This window comes from Phaseolus vulgaris, chromosome 5 (genome assembly GCF_051622355.1).
Source record: "Phaseolus vulgaris cultivar YP4 chromosome 5, ASM5162235v1, whole genome shotgun sequence".
Classification (NCBI taxonomy): domain Eukaryota; kingdom Viridiplantae; phylum Streptophyta; class Magnoliopsida; order Fabales; family Fabaceae; genus Phaseolus; species Phaseolus vulgaris.
In genome coordinates, this window is record NC_143502.1 from 3,085,468 (window position 1) to 3,106,415 (window position 20,948).

The window sequence follows — 20,948 nt, forward strand, 5'->3', positions numbered from 1 at the left end:
ACTGATACTCATTAGTTTTGTTTGGTTTAAAAGATGAAAGAGAATTCTGTTATTTTTTATTTTTTTATATGTTATATAAATATAGTATTCAATAATATAAAGCAAATTCTCCTGGTAATATATCAATTTCAAAATGTAACCAATTTATTATTGAAAATAATAAAAATATTTTTTCAAAATAAATGATAAAAATAACCTTAAATAAAAGAGGGTGTGGATAAAAATTACTTCCAAAATTCTTTATCCAGAAATATTTCTGATTTAAATTTCCAAAATACATTTTTAAATTTCAGAAATTCTTATCGGGAATGTATTTTAAGTTTTGTGTTCCGGATTTTTATTTTTGGAATGTATTTTTTTAGTTTTGAATTATATTTATTATTTCAGATTTTCAAATCCCAAATAAAGGTAATTTTAGAAATTTTAAAAAAATATAGGCTTATGGTGGAGGAATAAATTGTTCACAAGCCTCATGGATAAGTAAAATATGTTAAAAAATCTCACTTAAAAATTAAACATTTTATAGTATATAAATAGAAAAACTTTCCTAACTAAGTCGAGATTTTGTAAGTTGATTTTATGTGCAGAAGAAGAAATATTCTGTTTGGCAACCTTTTCTTATCCTAATGATTAGTTGTCTGTGTTGTTGTAACTTGAGAAATTGTAGGAGGAGAAAGTAGAGAGCCATGTCCACTACCAGTATTCTTCAGGCTTCCTCTCCAACTCCAAGGTAATAGATATTTCTATCAGCTCAAACACCCTTTATAGCCACCAATATAATATTCTTCACTTTTTATCTACTCTATATAATAAATTTCTTATGCACTCTTTAACTCATTTGTATTGACCAACATATGTTTTTGGTTTTAGATCTAGTTTAAGCAACTTGTCAATTTCTTTTATGCATCAGATATTGTGAAACACAGTGTTAGATACCCTGTTGCTGCACCAAGCTTTACTTCTCCAGCTCTCTCTTTCTCTTGTTTTCTGATAATTTGCTTATATGGCCATGTTGTGCAGGGTTAATAAGAATGGAAAAAGATATTACCTTAACATGTGAGGGTAAAAGCAAATAGATAATAATAAACTTATGTATAGTTAGGCACCTTGCTCACAGCTAGTTTCCAAAATAATTTTGACTATACACAACTCACAAGTCAAATTCAGCCCCATAATTTGTACAGGGGAAGTGATTAACTGGTGTGTTTTTCCATTTTTGAGCCTGAGTATGTATTGTGCAGGTTAACAAAGTGGATAACAAAACAAATCGATGGTTTCCTTGTTTATATTTTTCTAATAATCTTGTATGGTACAATGTTATTGCATCCTTACACAATTAGAGGATCTGATACTAATTAATTAAAATCTTTGGAGAACCACACAACAGAAGCTAGTTGCTGTAGTTGAAGAGTCTACAGCCATATAAATCTCACTCTGGAATCTCTTATTTCCAATTTTTGCAATTGTATCCTAACAAATCCTTTTCTACATATGATGCAGTATTCATTTGGTAGATGAAATTGGACACAAAAAGAGATTAATCAATCTTTAGTTCTTTTGTGCAAAGTTTATTGTTATCCATCTCAGAACAATATTATCCAACCAAACCACTTATTAAATTTTGAAGAATTATTTTAAGGTTCAGTTATATTATACTTGCAGTACATTTATATTTATGAAAATATTACAACAAATTTTGGATTATAAAAAATCAAATTATCTTGAGTTCTCTGAACTTCCAAGTTCTCTATGGTCTCTTTCTCTCAGGTTATCAGGCAAAGTGGCTTTGGTTACAGGTGGGGCTTCTGGAATTGGAGAAAGCATTGTGCATCTCTTCCACACTCATGGTGCTAAAATTTGTATAGTTGATGTGCAAGACAACCTTGGAAAGCAGGTGTGTGAGTCCCTTGATGATGAAGCAAATGTTGTTTTTTCCATTGTGATGTTACTGTGGAGGAAGATGTTTCCCGTGCAGTGGACTTCACTGTGGATAGATTTGGCACCCTTGACATCATAGTCAACAATGCTGGAATTTCTGGATCACCTTGTGCTGACATCCGCAATGCAGAGTTGTCAGAATTTGACAAGGTGTTTAGTATAAATGTGAAGGGAGTGTTCCACGGGATGAAACATGCTGCTAGAATTATGATCCCAAAGAAGAAGGGCTCAATTGTTTCTTTATGCAGTGTGGCAAGTGTCATAGGTGGCATTGGACCACATGCATACACAGGTTCCAAATATGCTGTTCTGGGGCTGACAAAGAATGTTGCAGCTGAATTGGGAAAACATGGCATAAGAGTGAATTGTGTGTCACCTTATGGTGTTGCAACAGCTTTGTCAATGGCCCATTTGCCTGAGGATGAAAGAACTGAGGATGCCTTGGCTGGTTTTCGTGATTTTACTGGTAGAGTGGCCAACTTGGAGGGAGTAGAGTTAACTACTCAAGATGTGGCTAATGCTGTGCTATTCCTTGCAAGTGATGATGCAAGATATATAAGTGGAGACAATCTCATGGTTGATGGAGGCTTCACCAGTGCAAATCACTCACTCAAAGTTTTTAGATGATTCATGGTGTTTCATTGTATGTTAATTTACTAAGTTTAAGACATTGCAATCATGATGTCTACCACAAGGATTTTCTGTTAACATTCAAATAAAGTGAAAGAGCATGTTCATCAAATATTCCAAATCTATTATCCTAAACATGGGTTTGTTTGGATTATGTTCTAGGAAAAGTATATCCAAATTTGTCTTTTTCCCCTACATCATATAAAAAACAGTTTATACTCACTTTTGTAATTGATTAATAATTCACATTGAAGAATTTACATTTACTAATGAGTAGGGTTTAATTTTAGATTTTTTATTTGTAATCCAACCCATCCAATTTGATCCTAAGTATGATGACTTTTTTCTTGATGACTTCATTAAGACACCAGAAAGAGTAAATGGTATTATCATTAGGGTGGGTTGGGTATGTCTGCCTTTAAATTCACTTCAGCATAAATCCACACTATAAAAAAATTAAACTCCATTCCTCTGGCAAAATCTGAGAAATTTTAGTATTTGTGTATAACACAATTTCCCCTCCACAAGTAAAACTTGTTCAACTCATGGATTGTGTCAATCATATATAAAAAAGTTACACTAAAAATTATCAGAAAAATTCAAATTCAAACTAGGTCTGCGAATTTTTTGCCCAAATAGATAGTTCTACAGATGATGAATATTATAATCCCAGTAACATTATCATTATGTTCATTTTATTGGGTTCCCTTTTGTTCTTTTGTATCCATATTCCTATTGGTACTGCCTTAATTGTTTTTTTGCACTTTTCTATTATTGCAGGATATTAAAAATTACATTTTAAAATTCTTATGCGTTCTGAAAACTATTATTTGAAACGTGTAAAAAAGATTTGAAGCTACACTTCTCAGAAATATTTTAGAAAAATATATTCTTTGAAAAAAGAAAAGGACAATCATGTACCTTTATCATATATTGTCTCCTCTTCATGCTATTTGAAGTGGCTATACAGGGATCGATATGCTCATTGCCTTTCTAGTATTCTCTTGATTCTTTTCTCAGATGAATCTATGATGTTGCCAAAACGTACAACTGACTCCAAGGAAGCCAAGAAAGTTCAGTTTGTGGCCTACAAAGTAACGGCTAAGTAGATAAATACACTGAAATTTATTTCATATCATGTTAAGTTTTTTTTATCAGCAAGATCATGTCATCTTCTGTTCAGTGGTTGCTGTTGAATTGGTTTGGGTTACTTCTAAGTTCATTTGTTTGATGAGGCACCGATTATTTTCCCAATCAATTTCAATGAATCTCATTAGAGCGTACTTGTATATTATCCTGATGCTAATTCATTTTCACATCTCAGAAGGGTGAATACAACACCTAATAAGCAACTCCATAAAACTTTTGGTTACATGAAGCATGGATTTTAGGATGCACTGAACTGATTCACCCGTACAAGTGAATGACCATGATGACTCTGACTGGTATGCCACAATAATAACAAAGAATGCAACCGGCATGTGAATTGTATTCTAAATACTACAAAACCAAGTTCTCATGCTTAGAATTTATCAAGCAATGTTATGATTGAGATGACAAGTGATGACTAAATGTTTTGCATACGTGAACTTATCAAGCAGAAGACTTCTCTCATTCATCAAATAAAAAACTACAGAATAAGCAAAAGAGGGTATTGGTTTAGAACACTAATGATGGATTTTGAGCACGAATTCAATTTTCCTGCTCAGAATACAAGGACAGTCATCTTAGTACTTCGATACTTTAACAAAACTCAATAAAATTTTACAAGGTTTAGAGATACACAAAAACACAAAAAATTGCGACGGGTATTTTACACAGTAAACTGATCTAATCAGAATCAGCACATTGGATTAGTGATTGATGCATCATCAGCAGAAGCCAGAACAAGCTGGGGTGAAGGTACTGCTGCATCTTGTCTAGCTTTCTTGCGTTCACGCTTCATCCTGAAGAACTCTCTCTTCCTTACTCTATAGCTGTTGGGGTTCTCAGGTTGTACTTCTCGAGGATAAACACTCACCTGTAGCAATACATGTTGCATAGCTCATTAATTTGTATTCTCTAGGATTATAGGATACACGTCATCATCTAGTTGTAAGAAAATTATTTAACCTTTTTCCTGTCAGGTCCATATTTCTCAAATTTTACCACTCCATCAATCAAGGAGAAGATGGTATAGTCTTTGCCAAGCCCCACATTCTTTCCAGCATGAAACTTCAAGGGATGCAGAGAAAAATAATTAGATGATGGAAACAATGGGAATGGCGCTTGTATTAGACAGTACGTACAGAAAACTGTAGTAACAAAGGTATAATAGATTTTAGGTGTAGCAAGTTATGTTGAAGGCGGCATTTACTTACCTTTTGCAAAGATTTAAGAATTAAGAAAGATGTTTTTTTTATTGTTTTTCACTTCTCAAGCATGAACTCCCCCAAAATACAATTGTCCTCTAGCTCTACTTGCTACTGAATAGATTGCTTAAAGACTGCTTTTGTGACTATGAGATCCCCATTACACCATCAATACCATTATAACACTAAACATAAAACTGACTTTAGGAAGTTCTTCCATTCTATAAAGTGTAATCAAAGTTATGGAATAGCTCTAATATAGTAAACAATCATCAAAGGAAACTACTGCAGTATTGTTAATTGCACAAGGCAACTCAGCTAGTCAGAAGACCCTATTCATTCTTTGCTCTTTTTCTATTCATTTTCTAGCCATTGAATAGTGCACTAAACATTGATTATCTTGTGGTTGCCAATGCACACTGGTGTAAATTTTTATTCCAGGCATCAATTCAGTAATAAACTATTTAACAACTTCTATAAAGCATTGAATCAACAAATCACAAAAGCAAGAAAAGCTTATCCATATTCCACCACCGTCTGAAAACCATCAATCTCCATTCACCATTTGAAAATCAAAACAGAAGGCCACACCAAAGTGTTACTCCCTGAGTGTATGCAACCCAACAATTGAGACTACCTCTCCTACTTCTTTCAACCACAAACAAATCTTAAGCGCAGTACATCGTCTTCTTGTGGTCTTATCCTCCAACTAAAATTATAACCTTACCTTAATTAACAACTACCATCCAACTTTATTGCACATATTACCAACGAAAAATTTCAAGACATACACCAAAAAGCACATTAGATTCAGCATCTAAGCGCTGTCCTTTATGGAAAGACAAAACTTAAAGACAATTCCTCAGGTGCTTTTGGTAATGTTCTCCAATCAGATTATACCATCCATTACCAAGGTGAAACACCAACACGAGCTCTCTTCACCAACGTGAATAATAGCTTCGCAACATGAATTCACCGAAAAGCGAAAGAGAAAATGGTAAGGGAGGCACCTTGGTTCCGCGCTGGCGAACGATGATGGAACCGGGCTTGGCAACCTGGTCGCCGTAAATCTTGACACCGAGGCGCTTGCTCTGCGAGTCGCGGCCATTCTTGGTGCTTCCCGCTCCCTTCTTGTGCGCGTTCTCGATGATGAGCGGGCGGCGGCGTGGGAGGCAGACGAGGGAGGTGGGGCCGGCGCGGAGAGAAGCTCCGGCGAAGGAGGAAGAGGAAGAAGATAAGGAGAGACCTTTGAATGCTGTTGCGAGGTTGAAAGTCATACACATTGAAGCTGCAGCCATGGAAGTGAAGTGGTGGAAAGATAAAGGCCACACACAGTTTCGCTGGGAAAATGGAAGATGGGTTCGTTGATGATGGATAAGAAATGAAGAGGGTAAGGCCAATTTTGGGAATATTACAATTTTGGATTTTATGAGAGATAAAACTACATTTTTTAATCTCTTCAATATGTAGTTGTATAAATTAAAATTATTTTATTATATTCCTTTTAATGAATTATATTGAGTTTTTTTAGTTTTATATAATTAATAACTTTTTATTTTATTTTTATAAAATATGAAATAGTTGTTTTTAACTATGGAAACATTTATTCACTATTTAATCATAAAATGAATATTAAGAACTAAAGCATTATTTAAAACTTTGGAGCATACAAATCAAATAAAAACATTTTATATAAACTACAACAATATTTCAAAACATTATAAAAAGGACTACTTGATTTCAAATTTTATAAATGAAAAACATTTTTTAATAAAGATCAAAATCAAAACTCACTAATTAGAAATTAAAAATATTTACATTATAATATAAATATGGTAAAGACAATATCTTTTTAAAAGAATAAGGTTTTATTTAAATTTAAAAATAGTACATTTTTTATATAATCGCAATTAACCGAGAAGGTATTCGAAAAAAGAGAAATTTTTAGTTTCCCACGATATAATGTTAAGAAAGTACTTCCCAGGTTTAATTTAGATATTAAAAAATAATATTGTCAAAAGAATCAGGTTTCCAAAAATGATTTTTAATTAAGTTTCGCAAAATAAATATTATCAAGAAGATATGAAAATCTAATTTTTACTTCGTGTAAATAAAAAATTTAATAAAAAAATAACATATTACTCTTTGTTTTCAGGAAAATTTATGTAAATTTCCCAATAATAATTTTTAGCAATCAAATACATTTTAGTCTCTCTGGGAATCATGTAACTCTCAGCTATCATAATTATCGGGTATGAAAAATTTCCTCTTAACAAACATCACTTTTTTTTTATAATTTATTCTTGAAAAACTCATATTTAGAACCTGTTTGATTTTAGTTGGGACTACCTATCGTAGGTTCAGAAAGTAAAATTGAAAAGCTCCTAATATGATTTTTTTTTTATGGATTATTGGTTTGTAAACTGAGTTTTGCAAATTTGGAAATAGAAGATACGGAGTGTTGTTTTTGCAAATTCCTTCTCCAAAATAAAAAAATAAAAATCATTTAAATTATGAACTTTAATTAAAAAATACTATACTTAGGTTAAAGTAAAAAAAGTCATCTTAGAAATTCCAGTATTTATTCCTTAACTCTGAAACACAATATAAATAAATCATTATTTTAGAAATAAAAATACCTGTGAGCTACTAGTTACCATCCCAATTTCCTGATTAAAGAGTGTTGTTGTTCTTCCTTTTATTCCTATCACCGCATTAGGAAAAAACTTTCATCCAACACTACTAACTTATTACTATATAAAATGTGTTTTAACTAGGGAGGGGATATATAAAAATTTGAGAGAGTGAATTTTGAAAAAAAATACGAAGAAAGGAAGATTATTTGAATTAAGATATCTAGAGTAAATTTGTGGAGAAAATTTATTGAAATTTGTATTCATTGAAAAATTTGTGATTGATGTTATTGTTGAAGAAATTTTTAATTTTTTAAAAGGTTTAAAGTGAAAGTTTAAAATCCACCCTTATTTTAAAGAAAATAGAGTTATTTATCATTGTCGGAACATTATAAAAATCATTTTTTTTCCTTATAAATTGAATTGTAAAAAGTTTGAAATGCAGTAAAAAGAATATTAAAGACATTTTTTTTATATCCACAGTTAGACTAAATATTTGGCAAATGTAGTAATGTTTAGGATGAAAAATAACGATAACACATCCAAAATATAATCATTGATAACGTTCAATATAAGTCAGATATATGGTCTATGTTGGTTGAACTCAATATAAAGATGAAGATGACATAAACCAATGCTACCACTTCCTGTATCTAAACTCAGTTACACCGAAACAACTATTTGGCATAGTTAAATTGTGTTTAACTTGTCTTTTAATTTTACTTAATTAAAGTTTGAAGTTAATTTTGTATATCATTGAAGTTGTAATAATATTATTGCTTTATTATGTTGTGTGTTATGTTTAATTGTTTTGTTCCTTAATAATTTTGTTTTATTTTCTCATATCGTATTATTTTGTTACTGTGAAATCAACCTTTTGATAATAGATATTAAGTTTACTATACATGGCATCTTCATCGACAAAGAGAACAAAAATGATAAAGGTAAAGCACCATCAGACTATGCTTAGTTGGTGTACCCAACCCCATAAGATTTTAAGGAGTTTTGGATCATTTGCAGTATTTCAGTTGACAATGTTAGATGCTTGCATACGAGAAAAAGTTTATGACAGACCAGTCTTAGCTCGGAAAGTGATGAATTTTCCATTTTTTTTTGTCGTAGTTGAATTCGAGTTTCAACATCATTTAAATTTCCAAGGTTTGCAATCATTCCTTTGTTTGTTTGAGAAATGATTATAATACGCCTGAATACTAAAGGTTATATGTTAACCCCTGATAATCTTGTGTGAGCTAATTTCAGTACTCAGATTACCCTTTGTTGTCAACTTCATATTTGAATAACTCACTTTTTTTTTTCTTTTTTCACTCTCCATCGTTGTGGCTGAATCAATTATACGTCTTTATTTTCAAACTCAATCTTCCTATTTTTCCTAACATAGTTGAATATATTGCATATATTCTCAACTTCTCAGCGTTTTTCTGCCCCCATACTTATGCAGACACTTCTTCTTACCCAATCTTGATTTTGTGTTTTCTTCTTATTTTTACCCAACCAAACCATCATAATTTTTCTCTTTTTCTCATGCAAACTCACCCTAAAACAGAGGACTAATAAGATGGACAAAAAACTAATTTCAATGACGTTTTTTACTTTATTAATATTCTAGCTTTCATGCCATACATTCTCAGCATCTAAACAAATTATTAACTAGACAATGCTAGAGTGCAAAACCCACGAGAAGATCAATTTATGAGAATACGATGTAAAACACATGCCACAATCACAAAAAATGAAGACATAACTATAAAGTAACATCACCATCGTGTGTGGGTTCCAAATTTCGCTGGCGGTTCAGACTTAGTTCAGTTAGGACATTCAACAAACACCTTGCGTGCCCTTTTATCCTCAGAGACTTTAACCAGCACCTCACAATCCAAGAGCGAGTCAGAAACAGTGCAAATCAATCTCTATTCGCGTCCACCAAAGACGAGTCAGTGGTAGCGGCATCGTGCTGCTGGTGTTGTTGTTCGGCGTTCATGAGTGCGTCCATGTCTCTTATTCTGGTGCGCATGACGTTGGTGACTAGAACTGTGAGAGAAAAAAATGAGTGAAGTGAATCTGATTAACGGTGAAGAAACAATTGAAGGAGAAAGAATTGGAAGAGAGGTTACTAGCGGCGGTTCCGAAAGTCCATAGCCATAGGATCTTCACACCAACGCTCTTCGGTTCGCGCGCCATGGAGAAGAGATTCTGCAATGCACAGAGTGCAATTTTTGTCTGAAGATAAAGACAAAACAAAATAGGTTAATAATAAAAATAATAAAATATTCAAAGAAATAGAAAAACTAAATAGCATTTTTTTTAATAAAAATTTAAACAAAATCAAATCTTCATTGAATCTGTTAAATATAATTAAATATAGTAAAAATATAAAAATATGATCTTTTAATTTTTTTCAAATTTTTTTACTGTTATGACACTTCTCTTAAATGAGGTTAGTTGTAGAATACATATTCGTGAAGTGTCCAATTCAAAGAGTATTTGTTGAATTTGATAATTCTAATACGGTTTTAACACAATTTTAAAAAAGAAAAATACATTAATTTTCTAAAGACTCAAACTTATTTTATAAATTTTTATTATGATTACAAAAATAAGAAACAAATTCTTTTGAACAAGTCATGAAAAATATTTTTTCTGTTCAAAAAATAACGAGAAAGATATTTGTGCACATAAATCTTTATTGTCAAATTTATATAATTCATAATTATATAATATATAGATTTGTGTTCTCGTGTCCTACATTTTAAATATTATATATATATATTTGTATTTGTGTCCGTGTTGTATCAGTGTTTGTATTTCACTGAATATAAATTGATATAACAACATAACTACCACAAAAAGTATTATGAAAACTACAATAAATATTACGAAAATTAAAAAAAAATGTGAGAATAAAAAAAAGTATAATTTAAGAAAGTTTATAATGAATTCCTCTATAAAAAAAAGTGACCACGACTAAAATAAAACAGAAAAGTATGCCCTAATTAGATATGAATTTTTTTTCTATTGTACGTTCCTTTCTAAGTAAAAAGTATTTCCATTAAAAAATATATACACAAACATTTTTATCGCATTATGATTTGATTTATATATTTTTTATGACATTAATATCGGTATAAATTATTCGTGATTTTGATAAGTATAAGTTTATATATATATATATATAAGTACTATATTTTTCGTGTTATGTATTGACCGTTTTTTAAATAAATTTTATATAATAGAATGTATAATGAGATCATATTTTAAGTAATATGTAAAATTATATATTATAAAAAAAATCTAAAATCAGTGTGAAAATATCTGTATTTTTTATAAAAAATAAATAATAAAATTAAAAATACAAATAAATAATTTATTATCTTTTATGTGAAATTTATTTTTTCTTCAAAGTATTGAGAAAAAATGTTGTTATTTGTAAGAACTTAATTTGTAGGATGGTAAAGTAAGTTTCAGTTTCACCGGTGGATTACCAACCTACCAAAATTTGGTAAATTGAGTTAGGGTTTTCAACCAATTAATCCATTTATCTTGTATTACCTACAATTTTTAAGTTACCATTCATTTTTCTCAATATCTAAACCTATTATACTGAAACTAGCAGGGAATATAAGATATTGTTATGATCAGAATTTCATTTAAAATAAGTAATTCTTTTTTTTTTTCTTAAGTTGTTTACAAAAGGGTCAAATATGTTTTCATTCGCGTACTATAAAACGAAATTTGTGTTTCATCATTGATTTAAGCTTTAGACCATCCAGGTACTTGTAGCATGGAACTGATAGAAATTGGTCATTTTGTATGTGAAATTGGTTCAATTTAAGGTTTCACTTCATCAACTCATTGAGAATAGTTATAGTGGACATCAGTTTCCAGTCGAAATAACAATGAATTTTGAAAAAAACTAACAATCATGAACATTAACTAATGGTAAAAAAATCTTTTTGTTCTTATTTGACTAATTAATCTCATAAGAAATAAACTAAATTTATATTCTTATCACTCCATATGATCATACTTCGATTAATCTTACGATAGTTAGTTTTATTGAAGAATTGATTAAGACTTTGGATGGTTGTACTACTTTAAATACTTAGATGAATAAACTTACTTTGCTAAAAAATATTTTGTTCGTGTGGCCCATGCAAGTTTCTTTTCTTCAAAGTAGATTGTCTATCCTTATCATGAATTTATCATCAAGGAGTTATTTTTTCATGTCCAACTTGTGTCATTCTAATATTTTTCTAATATAAAATTGGTTATACTAAAAGCATAAGATGAAGTCCTAGAATTTGTTGGTTTTACAATATTTCATGAAATGAGGTAAGGTAAAAACCTCATGTTTATTTGTTACTTAACGTTTATTGAATAAAAACTTCATCGACTATTTCTATCTTCATGAGAATAAGATTTAATTTATCTAAATTTATGAATTTGTCAAAAAAGTGTTAAACAAAACTTTTTAATTTGTTAATCGTTGAATTAGATTGTGTCTATAACAATATTAATTTAGTCCATTTGTAAAACATATATAAAATTATCCAAACTATTCTAATAATATTGTTAATCATAGTATTATAAAAAGTAATACATTACAATTGTGAACTGTTATAAATTAGACGAGTATAAAAACGAATGAGAATGAGAACGAAATAGATATTTACATACTCATTCTCATATAATCTTTTTTATTAATATAAAAACAGATTCAGATTTTTCATTCGGAGAGTTCGAATATATATATATATATATATATATATATATATATATATTATGTAAGTCATGATCCAATAATTATTTATATTGTTATCAAAGGCAATCACCCTCAATGCTTTTTTACTTGAAATAATAAAATAAATAGTAGCTAAACTTTTAACCTTCCCTTTTTTATCTCTAAAAATGTAATCAAAATTAAATATTTTTTAAGTATGGTATTTTCGTTACACTATAAGTCGTATGTAGAATTTCATGATAAGTATTTAAAATAACAGTGCAGATTTGGTAATTTGAAAGAATTTATCACTAATTTGATCATTAAATAATGCACTGCCAAGTTGGTAATGAGAAGAATCAAAGTATGATTCAGTACTTAACATGTAAAAAGTTTATTAGTGCCTACTAATTTAGTTTTGTAAAAAAAAATTAAGTTCAAGGACCATTTTATTTTCTATTTGTTATCTATTTATGGATTAAATCAGAATAATCATTCTTACAAAAACATAAATCAACCTTACCTCCTATTTTCAATCACTAAATTGGTCACTTATTAATAAATATAAAATATTAAAAGAAAAGTGTAAAATCCCAATTTGAGAAGAATTATAAACAAAAAATGCTAATAAAGTTGACCTATAGGAAAAAAAAAGCTAATTGTGAGGTCAAAATTGAAAGAACAATGATGTATAAACAGTTGCAAAAGAAAAAGAAGAGGACAATATTTGTCCTTGACAAAAAGGAAAAAGAATATGTTTTACAATATAGAAAGTAGCATTAAAGTAAATGAATTAGAATGGTAGCAATATTTAGGAAGCACTAATAAAATGCATGTTTTGATATAATGAGATGAGGTTTATGTATATTTTTGAATATATTATATTCTATGTATATAATTAATAACAACAACAGACAATGCACGTGTATACCCTACACTACATTATAGTGAGATGACAATTAGGGCATCATTACCCATCATTATAGGGACATTCTCACTCAACACTTAACATTTGGGAGTTATAACATTGGGTGGTGGTGACATTCACATACCTTTCAATCTTGTACAAAAATTATTTATCATTTGGTTCTTAGAAATTCAAATTGGACTTTATCATGTTTTCACAACTTTCATTATTTAAAATTGTTTTTTTAAAAGATGAGTTGAGACGATAATATTCACTAGTTGAACTAGTTTTTATTTTTTTTTGTTGTTTTTACTTCAGTTCTTGATCGAAAGAGTATTGATAAAAGATTATCTGATATTTATGTAAGTGTTTAGTATTCAAATACAATAATTATGTAAAAGTGATGTTGTATATTTGTTTTTATTACAACGTCTATTTATAATAGCTGGTGAGTCAATTCACTTTTAAATCTTAATTAAAACTTGCATTATATTTAATACTCATATTATTTATTTATATAATTTAATTACTGTTAATACATATTTTAGTAAATATATTTTAATTTTACATCGTTCGATCAATATCTGGTGGAGATTCCACGTCGACTAGAGATGAAAAAATTTCATTATATATAAGTGGGTGTAAACCTCACTTCTTGAGTTGATTTTATGGGATTGAGTTAGGCTTAAAGTCTACTTTGTAATATGGTATCAGGCCATCCACTATCGGACCGTTATCGGACCACCCATCATATCTTATCCTCGCATGAGTTGTCATTCTCGACGTGAGAAGAGGGTGTTGGAGGGGTAAAAAACCAATTTGAAATCTTGTGAAACAAGAAGAAGGTGCTAGAATTGATGACCTAATTGTTGAAGAGTGTTCAAAAAAATAGGGTTTAAGAGGCATTAAGGTAGCATGGGGCGGTGGCGTGTGGCGTATCTATTTGGGGCACTCTCTTTCTCTTTCTCTTTCTTCACTTTATTTATCACTTTCTATTTCTCTGTAAGCTTTATTTTATTCCTTTCAAATTTTTTTCCTTTTTCTTTATTATTATTATTTGTTTCAAGGGAGGAAGAGGAGCGTCTGCAGAAGTGGGCTCCACACCCATGTAGGGCCCAATAGCAGCCCAATTTTGCCGACCACAAGGCTTTGTCTTTTCCTTAGTGCTTTTTTTTTTGCCTCCAAAACCTTACTTGTCACAAAGAAAAAAAAAAGGAACAAAAGAAAAATATCTTCACGTGGATATAATTGCAGTATAAAAAGCATGTTTAGTAGGCTCAATTTACAATACTACCCCTTCATTTTTTTTCTCATTATTATTTGCTCCTTTGCATAGATAAGGAAACTCAAATTTAAATTAATCTGTAAAATTTTCTTTATATAATTTTATTTTCAATTTGTATATAAGTGTGTGTATAAGTGATTTTAACTTGTGCCAAAGTTAATTTTATTTCACTTGTTTAATTCTTATATGTTTAAGAGGTTAAAATAGTGATTAAATGTGTTTAATTAATGTTCATAAGAAAGAGAGAACTGTGATTAAATGTTCAATCTTGAACATAATGGAGAAGCCAATTTTGAAATTAAAAAAATTAAATAAGTTTTTTATTTAAGTTAAACATAAATGGTATAAATTAATGCGTAGAATCTCTTTAATATAGTTTTTCTAATTTTTTTTACAGAAATTAATATTAAACAGAAAAACTTATTTTTTATTTTTCTTTTCTGAAAATTCTTATATACTCTAAATAAACTAAATATATTCATTATATCTTTCTTCTTTAACTAATTTGTAATTAAATTACCTAATATTGTGATGTAGAAATGAATAAAAAAATTAATTATTTGATTGGCAATTTTTTATTGTATTTCTTAATTTATCCACGACAAACTTAACTACACATAATAAGATACGAAAGAATAATACTTATTCAAAAAGTTAAAACTGTGATCAAAACTTTGAATAATACTTATTCAAAAGTCTTTCAAATTTTGGATCCTGAACGTTATAGGGTTACCAATTTAGGAGCGTTTGAAATAATTTATTTGTGTATAAAATCAACTTTTGACATTCATGCAAACCTTTTTTTTTTAATTAATTTCAAAATGAAACTTCATAGAACAAGTAATTTTTTAAAACTTTTTTTTTTCTTTCGGTGATTAAGATTCAAAAATATGTTGAACAAACACTTAAAGTTGTTTATTTAAAAGTGTAATTAATTTTATGGTAATATGTAAAAATCTTGGTTGTTACAATTCTTACAAATTTGAACTAATATGTAATATGTAAATATGGTGTGTTAGGATTAAGTTGTTGACATTAAATGCTTAAAACACAGTTAGAAAAACACACTATTCATTGAAATTTGGAACAAAAACTTTGTTGTGAAGGAAAATATATGTTGAAACACATACATGAAATTTATGAACATTGAAGTTTTTGCCATCACAAAGTTGATTTTTATCAGCTAACAGATCTACTAACTGCCACCTACTTTTGTCTCAGCTACTTTACATAGACTTTTTCTTCCATCAATTTCTTTTTGATGAATGAAGCACCATTTGCAATTCTGCTTGTGAAGCAGCATCACAGGTGTGTTAAACTATTGATTGAAAAGCAGAAGCCATGATACTTGTTTCCTGAATCAAACGAATTTCCTCAATAAAGCCAAATTCACATTACTCAAAAGTGTCTTAAACTAAAGCAAGTGCATTAATCTCTTCACCTAAACAAGGCCACAGGGTTTCCTTATCCAAAACCAAGGGGTGATTTGGTCATTCTGGGAAAGATGATGAGTTAAGAAATCAAATCAGCTACAATTATAGGCTTAAATATTGAAAACAGCCAATGAAAAATTCCCATATTTTGAGAATACTAGTAGTTCATGTATGAAAATGATAAGCATAAAAGGGCCCCAAAAACCACCTGTTAGTGCAAGTCAGCATCAAACACATATCAAAACCATATTCAAATAACAGCACCTGCCTAACCACAGTTGAGAATAAACAAAAAGAAACTAAGGCATGCCAAACCAAACCAAGAGAGGAGAATCTCTCTCTGGTTGTTTGGGTTTCAAGCTTTCCTTCTTTCTTCCTCTTTTCTTTCTTCTGTGAACTTCTTCCTCACAAGGAAAACAAAACCAAACCAAAACCAAAACCAAAACAACCTCAAGGTTTCTTTTCTTCCTGTGCTTGAACTCCATAAAGCCAAGGAAGGAAAACAGACCAAACCATATACCAAACCAGTATCCTTTATTCCCACTTATTCATTCAACCTGTGGTTTATCCTTGGAATATGGTTCAAAGAAAGGTTCCTAGCAAGCTTGGAATCCAAGCTGAACATGTTAAATCAGACAAGAGGTTGGCAAACATGAAGCTATCTTCATCTCAGCACCAAGATGGCAAAAGTAGAGGGGCTGATATGAAGAAGAAAATGAGAAAATCAAGGTCAATAAAGCTTTCTGATCTCGAGGTTCTTCAATCATCATCATCACCACCACCTTCAAGGAGAAGCTTGTCTCAACCGGGAAAGCCACCTCCTCTTCACACTCCAACGACTACAGCATCAGCATCAGCATCACCTCAGAAGCAGCAACCTTTGCTCAGAACAACAGATGCTTCACCCAATTACATGAAGCCAACAAGCAGTTCACATGCAAAAAAGGAACTTTTCCCGGTAAGCCACAGGAACCCTCAATCTGGTTCTGATTTCAAGAATCTTCCAAGAAAATTTTCCACAGATTCCAAAGCTGTCTGTGCTAAAAAACCTGCCAAAGCCTTGGCAAGATCGTCTAGTCTGAGTTTGGTGAGAACATTGACCAAAACCACTACTTTCAAGGCTTCTAGAACCTGTTCTAGAAAATCCTCCAGGGCTGTTATGTGTGCAGATATGACTGCACCACAGAGAGCCACTTGTTCTTCAACTTTGAAGGACTCAAAGTTCCCTTCGTACCTCATGCTTAGCCACGGGGCAACCGAGTCAGAGGGAACTTCAGCCATGAAGGTTTGCCCTTACACATATTGTTCCCTTAATGGTCATCATCATGTTGATTTGCCACCATTGAAGAGCTTCATGTCAGCAAGGAGGCGCCTTCTGAAGACGCAGAAGCGCGCCAAGCTTGAAGCACTCAGCCCTCCGAGACTGAAGGTTCCCCTTCAGATAGATAAGAAGGACTCTGATGTTGAGCAGAGTGTTTCTGAGGAAAAACCTGCTTGTGATGAAATTGACATTGATATCTTCATTGAAATCTATGCCAATGAAAAGGATGCAAAACCAACCGGAGCGGAAGAAATGGGGAGAAGAGATTTTCTCAAAGAGATTGAGGATGAAGCAGATAACAAGTCATCGATTGAAGATAATGGCATAGCAGCAAGTGAAATCGGTATTCCTTCTCCCTCTGTACGTGAAATTGATCTTGAGGAGGAATTGATAAAACCCTTTGATGACGTTGCAAAGGAAGTAGATACCAAGGGAGAATTTCTCCAAGAACAAAATTCACAAGATGCAGATGAAGATCACCAACCTATTGTCTGGTGTCATGAAGAAATGAGTATGGGAAGCTACTGCAGCGATGGGGAACAGGATATGGGGGATGTTGACATGGATGATCCTGATTCCAGAACCTATGAAATGGAGTGGAAGGAGGAGAGATTTTGCGGATTCGATCACGAAGAGGATGCTGATTCTTCCGTTTACACAGAAGAGGACAGCGACTCAAAAGTTGAGTCCTCATCAGAGAGTTCTCATGATGTGTCAGTGACATGGTTAGATGATATCCTTGGTAGCTATTATGAGCACTTTCTGGTTGATGAAACACACAAAGAAGCCAAGTCAGAAGAAAGCACCCATTTTGAAGATACAAATGGAAGCGTTGAAACTGAAGAAGTTGAGTACTCCCCCATAGGTACTGATCGTGACCAAACTCCATTTACAGAGGAAATATTTGAGTATATGACCAATGCACAAGATAATGGTGGAGAAGATGATAAGCATGTGGATCAAGAGACAATTGACTACACACAGTGTCAGAAGATGAGTGAAACTGGCACAGTTGACGAGACAAGTGAAGATGGATACTCTAGCAGCCTAGAGAACAATGATGAGGGAAATAAAATGGAGAGCCAAATTGAATTGGTGGATGTGTCTGAGGAAAGTAACATGGCTGATGGAGATCAGGATTTGTTGGCAAAAGACCAAGGTAAAGGTAGAAGGATCCAAAGAACAAGTTGCATAGGTGATGAAGAGGAAAGCACAAGCAAGAATTGGAAAGTTGCAATTAGGAGAAAGAGGGCTGTTGAAGATGATGAGGAAATGAGAAAGTTCAACCCCAAAGAGCCAAATTTCCTGCCCTTGGTTCCTGAACCAGAAAAAGAAAAGGTTGATCTGAGGCATCAAATGATGGATGAGAGAAAGAATTCAGAGGAATGGATGCTTGATTGTGCACTCAGACAAGCTGTGACAAAACTTGCACCAGCTAGGAAGAAGAAGGTGGCACTGCTAGTTGAAGCCTTTGAAACCGTGATTCCAGCACCCAAATGTGAAAACCGTGTGAGAAGCAATTCAGCATTTGGTCATGCAGGAAGAATTCAAGCTTGTAGCTGATGGATGTTGCTGAGGTAAAAATTGAGCACAGACCCTTTTTCTCATTCTTTCTAAACTTCTTATTAACATCAACAATTATTTTAGTCTTTCAGCATTTTAAAAAGATTATTGACATGGGAAATTATGAACATTAAGATTCTTTATATCACTAGGAGCACACACGACACCTATGTTATTTTGATCGATTTCTTTATTCATATAAATTATTCTGATAATAACATAAATTTGAGTTTCTTTATACATGAAGTTGTTTGTTGTTTTCAAGCGTGAATACAAGATCAGTTCCTGAATACAAGATTTCTGTCTCCTTTTTCTTTTCTGGTTAGTCTACTGTCATGAAAGGTGAACCAAGAGAAAGTGTTATCTTTCACGGGAAGCATAACCAAACCTCTGAGGAGAAATGTGCCATTGCAGCAAGTAAAATTTGGTTGGCATATCCAACTTTCTGAAACGTGGATAAACTCAGCTTCAAACATTAAGGACTTGCATTGCAATAGTAAAATGAAGAGTGAAGCTCCAGAAAGGGAACTTGTGGTTGCTGTTTAGCTTTATGAATTCGCTTTACCAAAATGTTTAGTGAACTTCAATCATGTGTTGTTTACTTTGTTGCACTTGTTTGTATTTGATGCACTAATATATTTGTGTTGATCAAGGTTATCCATGTCTCTGGATTCTGATAACTAAATTGCTAGTTTGTACAATGCAGAACAACTAATTATTATGTGATTTTCTCTTTTCCTTTTCATCATTGTGAATTATAAAAATTATGATATGGATAGAAAATATTGTATCATGAAAGAAAATACATTATTCATACAAAACAAAAACAAAAAACTTCAGATTCCAAAGCAAACAACAAGATCACCATGAAATGATTTCAAAATGATACATAAGTAGCAGCAGAAGATGTATTAGCCAATTGCTGGAGTCCTTATGACTTTGTTAGATTCATCCACATACAATCGAACTCTCTTAGGTTTAAAATCTGCAGTGACAAAAGAGTCAGGAGGCACCACTTGAATTTGAACCTCACTCATCTCTTCTTTTATCTTTGTTTCTGCTTCTTCAGCAGTGACACCAACCAGTTCAGGCCAACTTGTCTTTGTAGGATTGTTAGCCCCCAAAGCCTGCATGTAATTCCCTGTGCACCAAACATACTTTGATACTATTCATAAACATTCATGAAAATTTCAACCAATGTGACTTGAATATGTTTGAAAAGAGGAAGAATATGACTCACTTGGCAAGGGTTGTTCCTGGGGAGGGTTAGTCCCTTGTTCTTGCTTTTCCTCAGCCATAAACACCAACCAATATGTAGTACTCAATAAAGGATCCTTTGATGAAGGTTTTGTTGAGCTTGAACCCTTTAAGTAGGGGCCATGGAAGCTCTTAAACGGTGGAGTTTGGTTCTTGCTTGCCACCTTTTTTGGACTTTTGCATATTCAGATGATGATTAAGCTGATATATCCAATGCCATATGCCTCAATTTTGTTGTGTCACGTAAGCCAACCAAGACTATGATAATGCTACATGCCAATGTTTGATGGAAAAAATAGTAAAAAATGCTATACTTTACTCCATTTTTTTGAATCTTAGCTTCATTTTATAAATCAACATTTGACCTCTTTTTGTGTATAATGAATGTCTGCATTCTAGTTTCTTATCAATTAATCTTCAATAATGAACTACTACTTTTATAAAACATCTACCACATTAAATTAAAGATAATTAAAAAGTTTAAATTATTTATTTATTTTAAGATAAATAACCTTGATTTCGATGAGATCACTTTGTTGTTGAACTCCAATTTTAAGGGTCAACTTTATATTAAATTTTATTTTAAGATTAATTTAATATTAAATATTGAAGTTGAAAGACTCATTCCTACTTTTTATATATTTATGAATTAGATCATTTTTCAATGACTAAAGTCACAATATCTCACGTTTGCTTAATCTAGTTGATCATTTTGTAATCCTTTTGAATATGATTTTTTTAATTTTTTATTATTTTTATCTTTGTATATGAGGCAGAGATAAGGCATTATGGAAAAGACAAAGCGTTGTGGTCGGCAAACTTGGGCTACTAGTGGGCCCTCCCATGACCGTTATTATTTAAATGTAAATATTTTTATATATTTTATAATTTT

General features: G+C 31.5%; 4 protein-coding genes across 4 annotated transcripts; 2 read left to right on the top strand and 2 right to left on the bottom strand.

Annotated features, from left to right (window-relative positions):
• Positions 1 to 564: 564 nt before the first annotated feature.
• Positions 565 to 2,680, top strand: LOC137834831 ((+)-borneol dehydrogenase 2). Its single transcript, XM_068643042.2, is given in 3 exon segments — positions 565 to 730; positions 1,768 to 1,928; positions 1,931 to 2,680. Coding segments are annotated over 3 exon segments (840 nt in total). The 5' UTR covers positions 565 to 686; the 3' UTR covers positions 2,566 to 2,680.
• A 1,478-nt stretch (positions 2,681 to 4,158) lies between these two features.
• Positions 4,159 to 6,347, bottom strand: RPL27 (ribosomal protein large subunit 27). The gene is made up of 3 exons (XM_068643043.2): positions 5,930 to 6,347; positions 4,681 to 4,782; positions 4,159 to 4,588 (listed from the first exon to the last, which is right to left on the bottom strand). The coding sequence occupies exons 1-3, from the start codon at positions 6,215 to 6,217 to the stop codon at positions 4,409 to 4,411; spliced, it is 570 nt and encodes a 189-aa protein (XP_068499144.1). The 5' UTR covers positions 6,218 to 6,347; the 3' UTR covers positions 4,159 to 4,408.
• Positions 6,348 to 16,058: 9,711 nt separating this feature from the next.
• Positions 16,059 to 19,544, top strand: LOC137834834 (uncharacterized). Its single transcript, XM_068643044.2, has 2 exons — positions 16,059 to 18,813; positions 19,126 to 19,544. The coding sequence occupies exon 1, from the start codon at positions 16,493 to 16,495 to the stop codon at positions 18,797 to 18,799; it is 2,307 nt and encodes a 768-aa protein (XP_068499145.1). The 5' UTR covers positions 16,059 to 16,492; the 3' UTR covers positions 18,800 to 18,813; positions 19,126 to 19,544.
• Positions 19,545 to 19,547: 3 nt separating this feature from the next.
• On the bottom strand, positions 19,548 to 20,259 carry LOC137834836 (subtilisin inhibitor 1). Its single transcript, XM_068643045.2, has 2 exons — positions 20,040 to 20,259; positions 19,548 to 19,940 (listed from the first exon to the last, which is right to left on the bottom strand). Exons 1-2 carry the CDS (start codon positions 20,095 to 20,097, stop codon positions 19,711 to 19,713), a joined length of 288 nt encoding a protein of 95 aa, XP_068499146.1. The 5' UTR covers positions 20,098 to 20,259; the 3' UTR covers positions 19,548 to 19,710.
• Positions 20,260 to 20,948: the final 689 nt, after the last annotated feature.

Bases quoted from the DNA above. Each gene is read 5' to 3' on its own strand.
- RPL27 (XM_068643043.2), bottom strand. From the start codon at position 6,217: ATGGCTGCAGCTTCAATGTGTATGACTTTCAACCTCGCAACAGCATTC. The intron at 4,783-5,929 runs GTGCCTCCCTTA...CATCCCTTGAAG, and splicing joins TTCGCCAGCGCGGAACCAAG to TTTCATGCTGGAAAGAATGT. The intron at 4,589-4,680 runs GTTAAATAATTT...GTATTGCTACAG, and splicing joins ATGGACCTGACAGGAAAAAG to GTGAGTGTTTATCCTCGAGA.
- LOC137834834 (XM_068643044.2), top strand. From the start codon at position 16,493: ATGGTTCAAAGAAAGGTTCCTAGCAAGCTTGGAATCCAAGCTGAACAT.
- LOC137834836 (XM_068643045.2), bottom strand. From the start codon at position 20,097: ATGGCTGAGGAAAAGCAAGAACAAGGGACTAACCCTCCCCAGGAACAA. The intron at 19,941-20,039 runs GTGAGTCATATT...TTTGGTGCACAG, and splicing joins CCAGGAACAACCCTTGCCAA to GGAATTACATGCAGGCTTTG.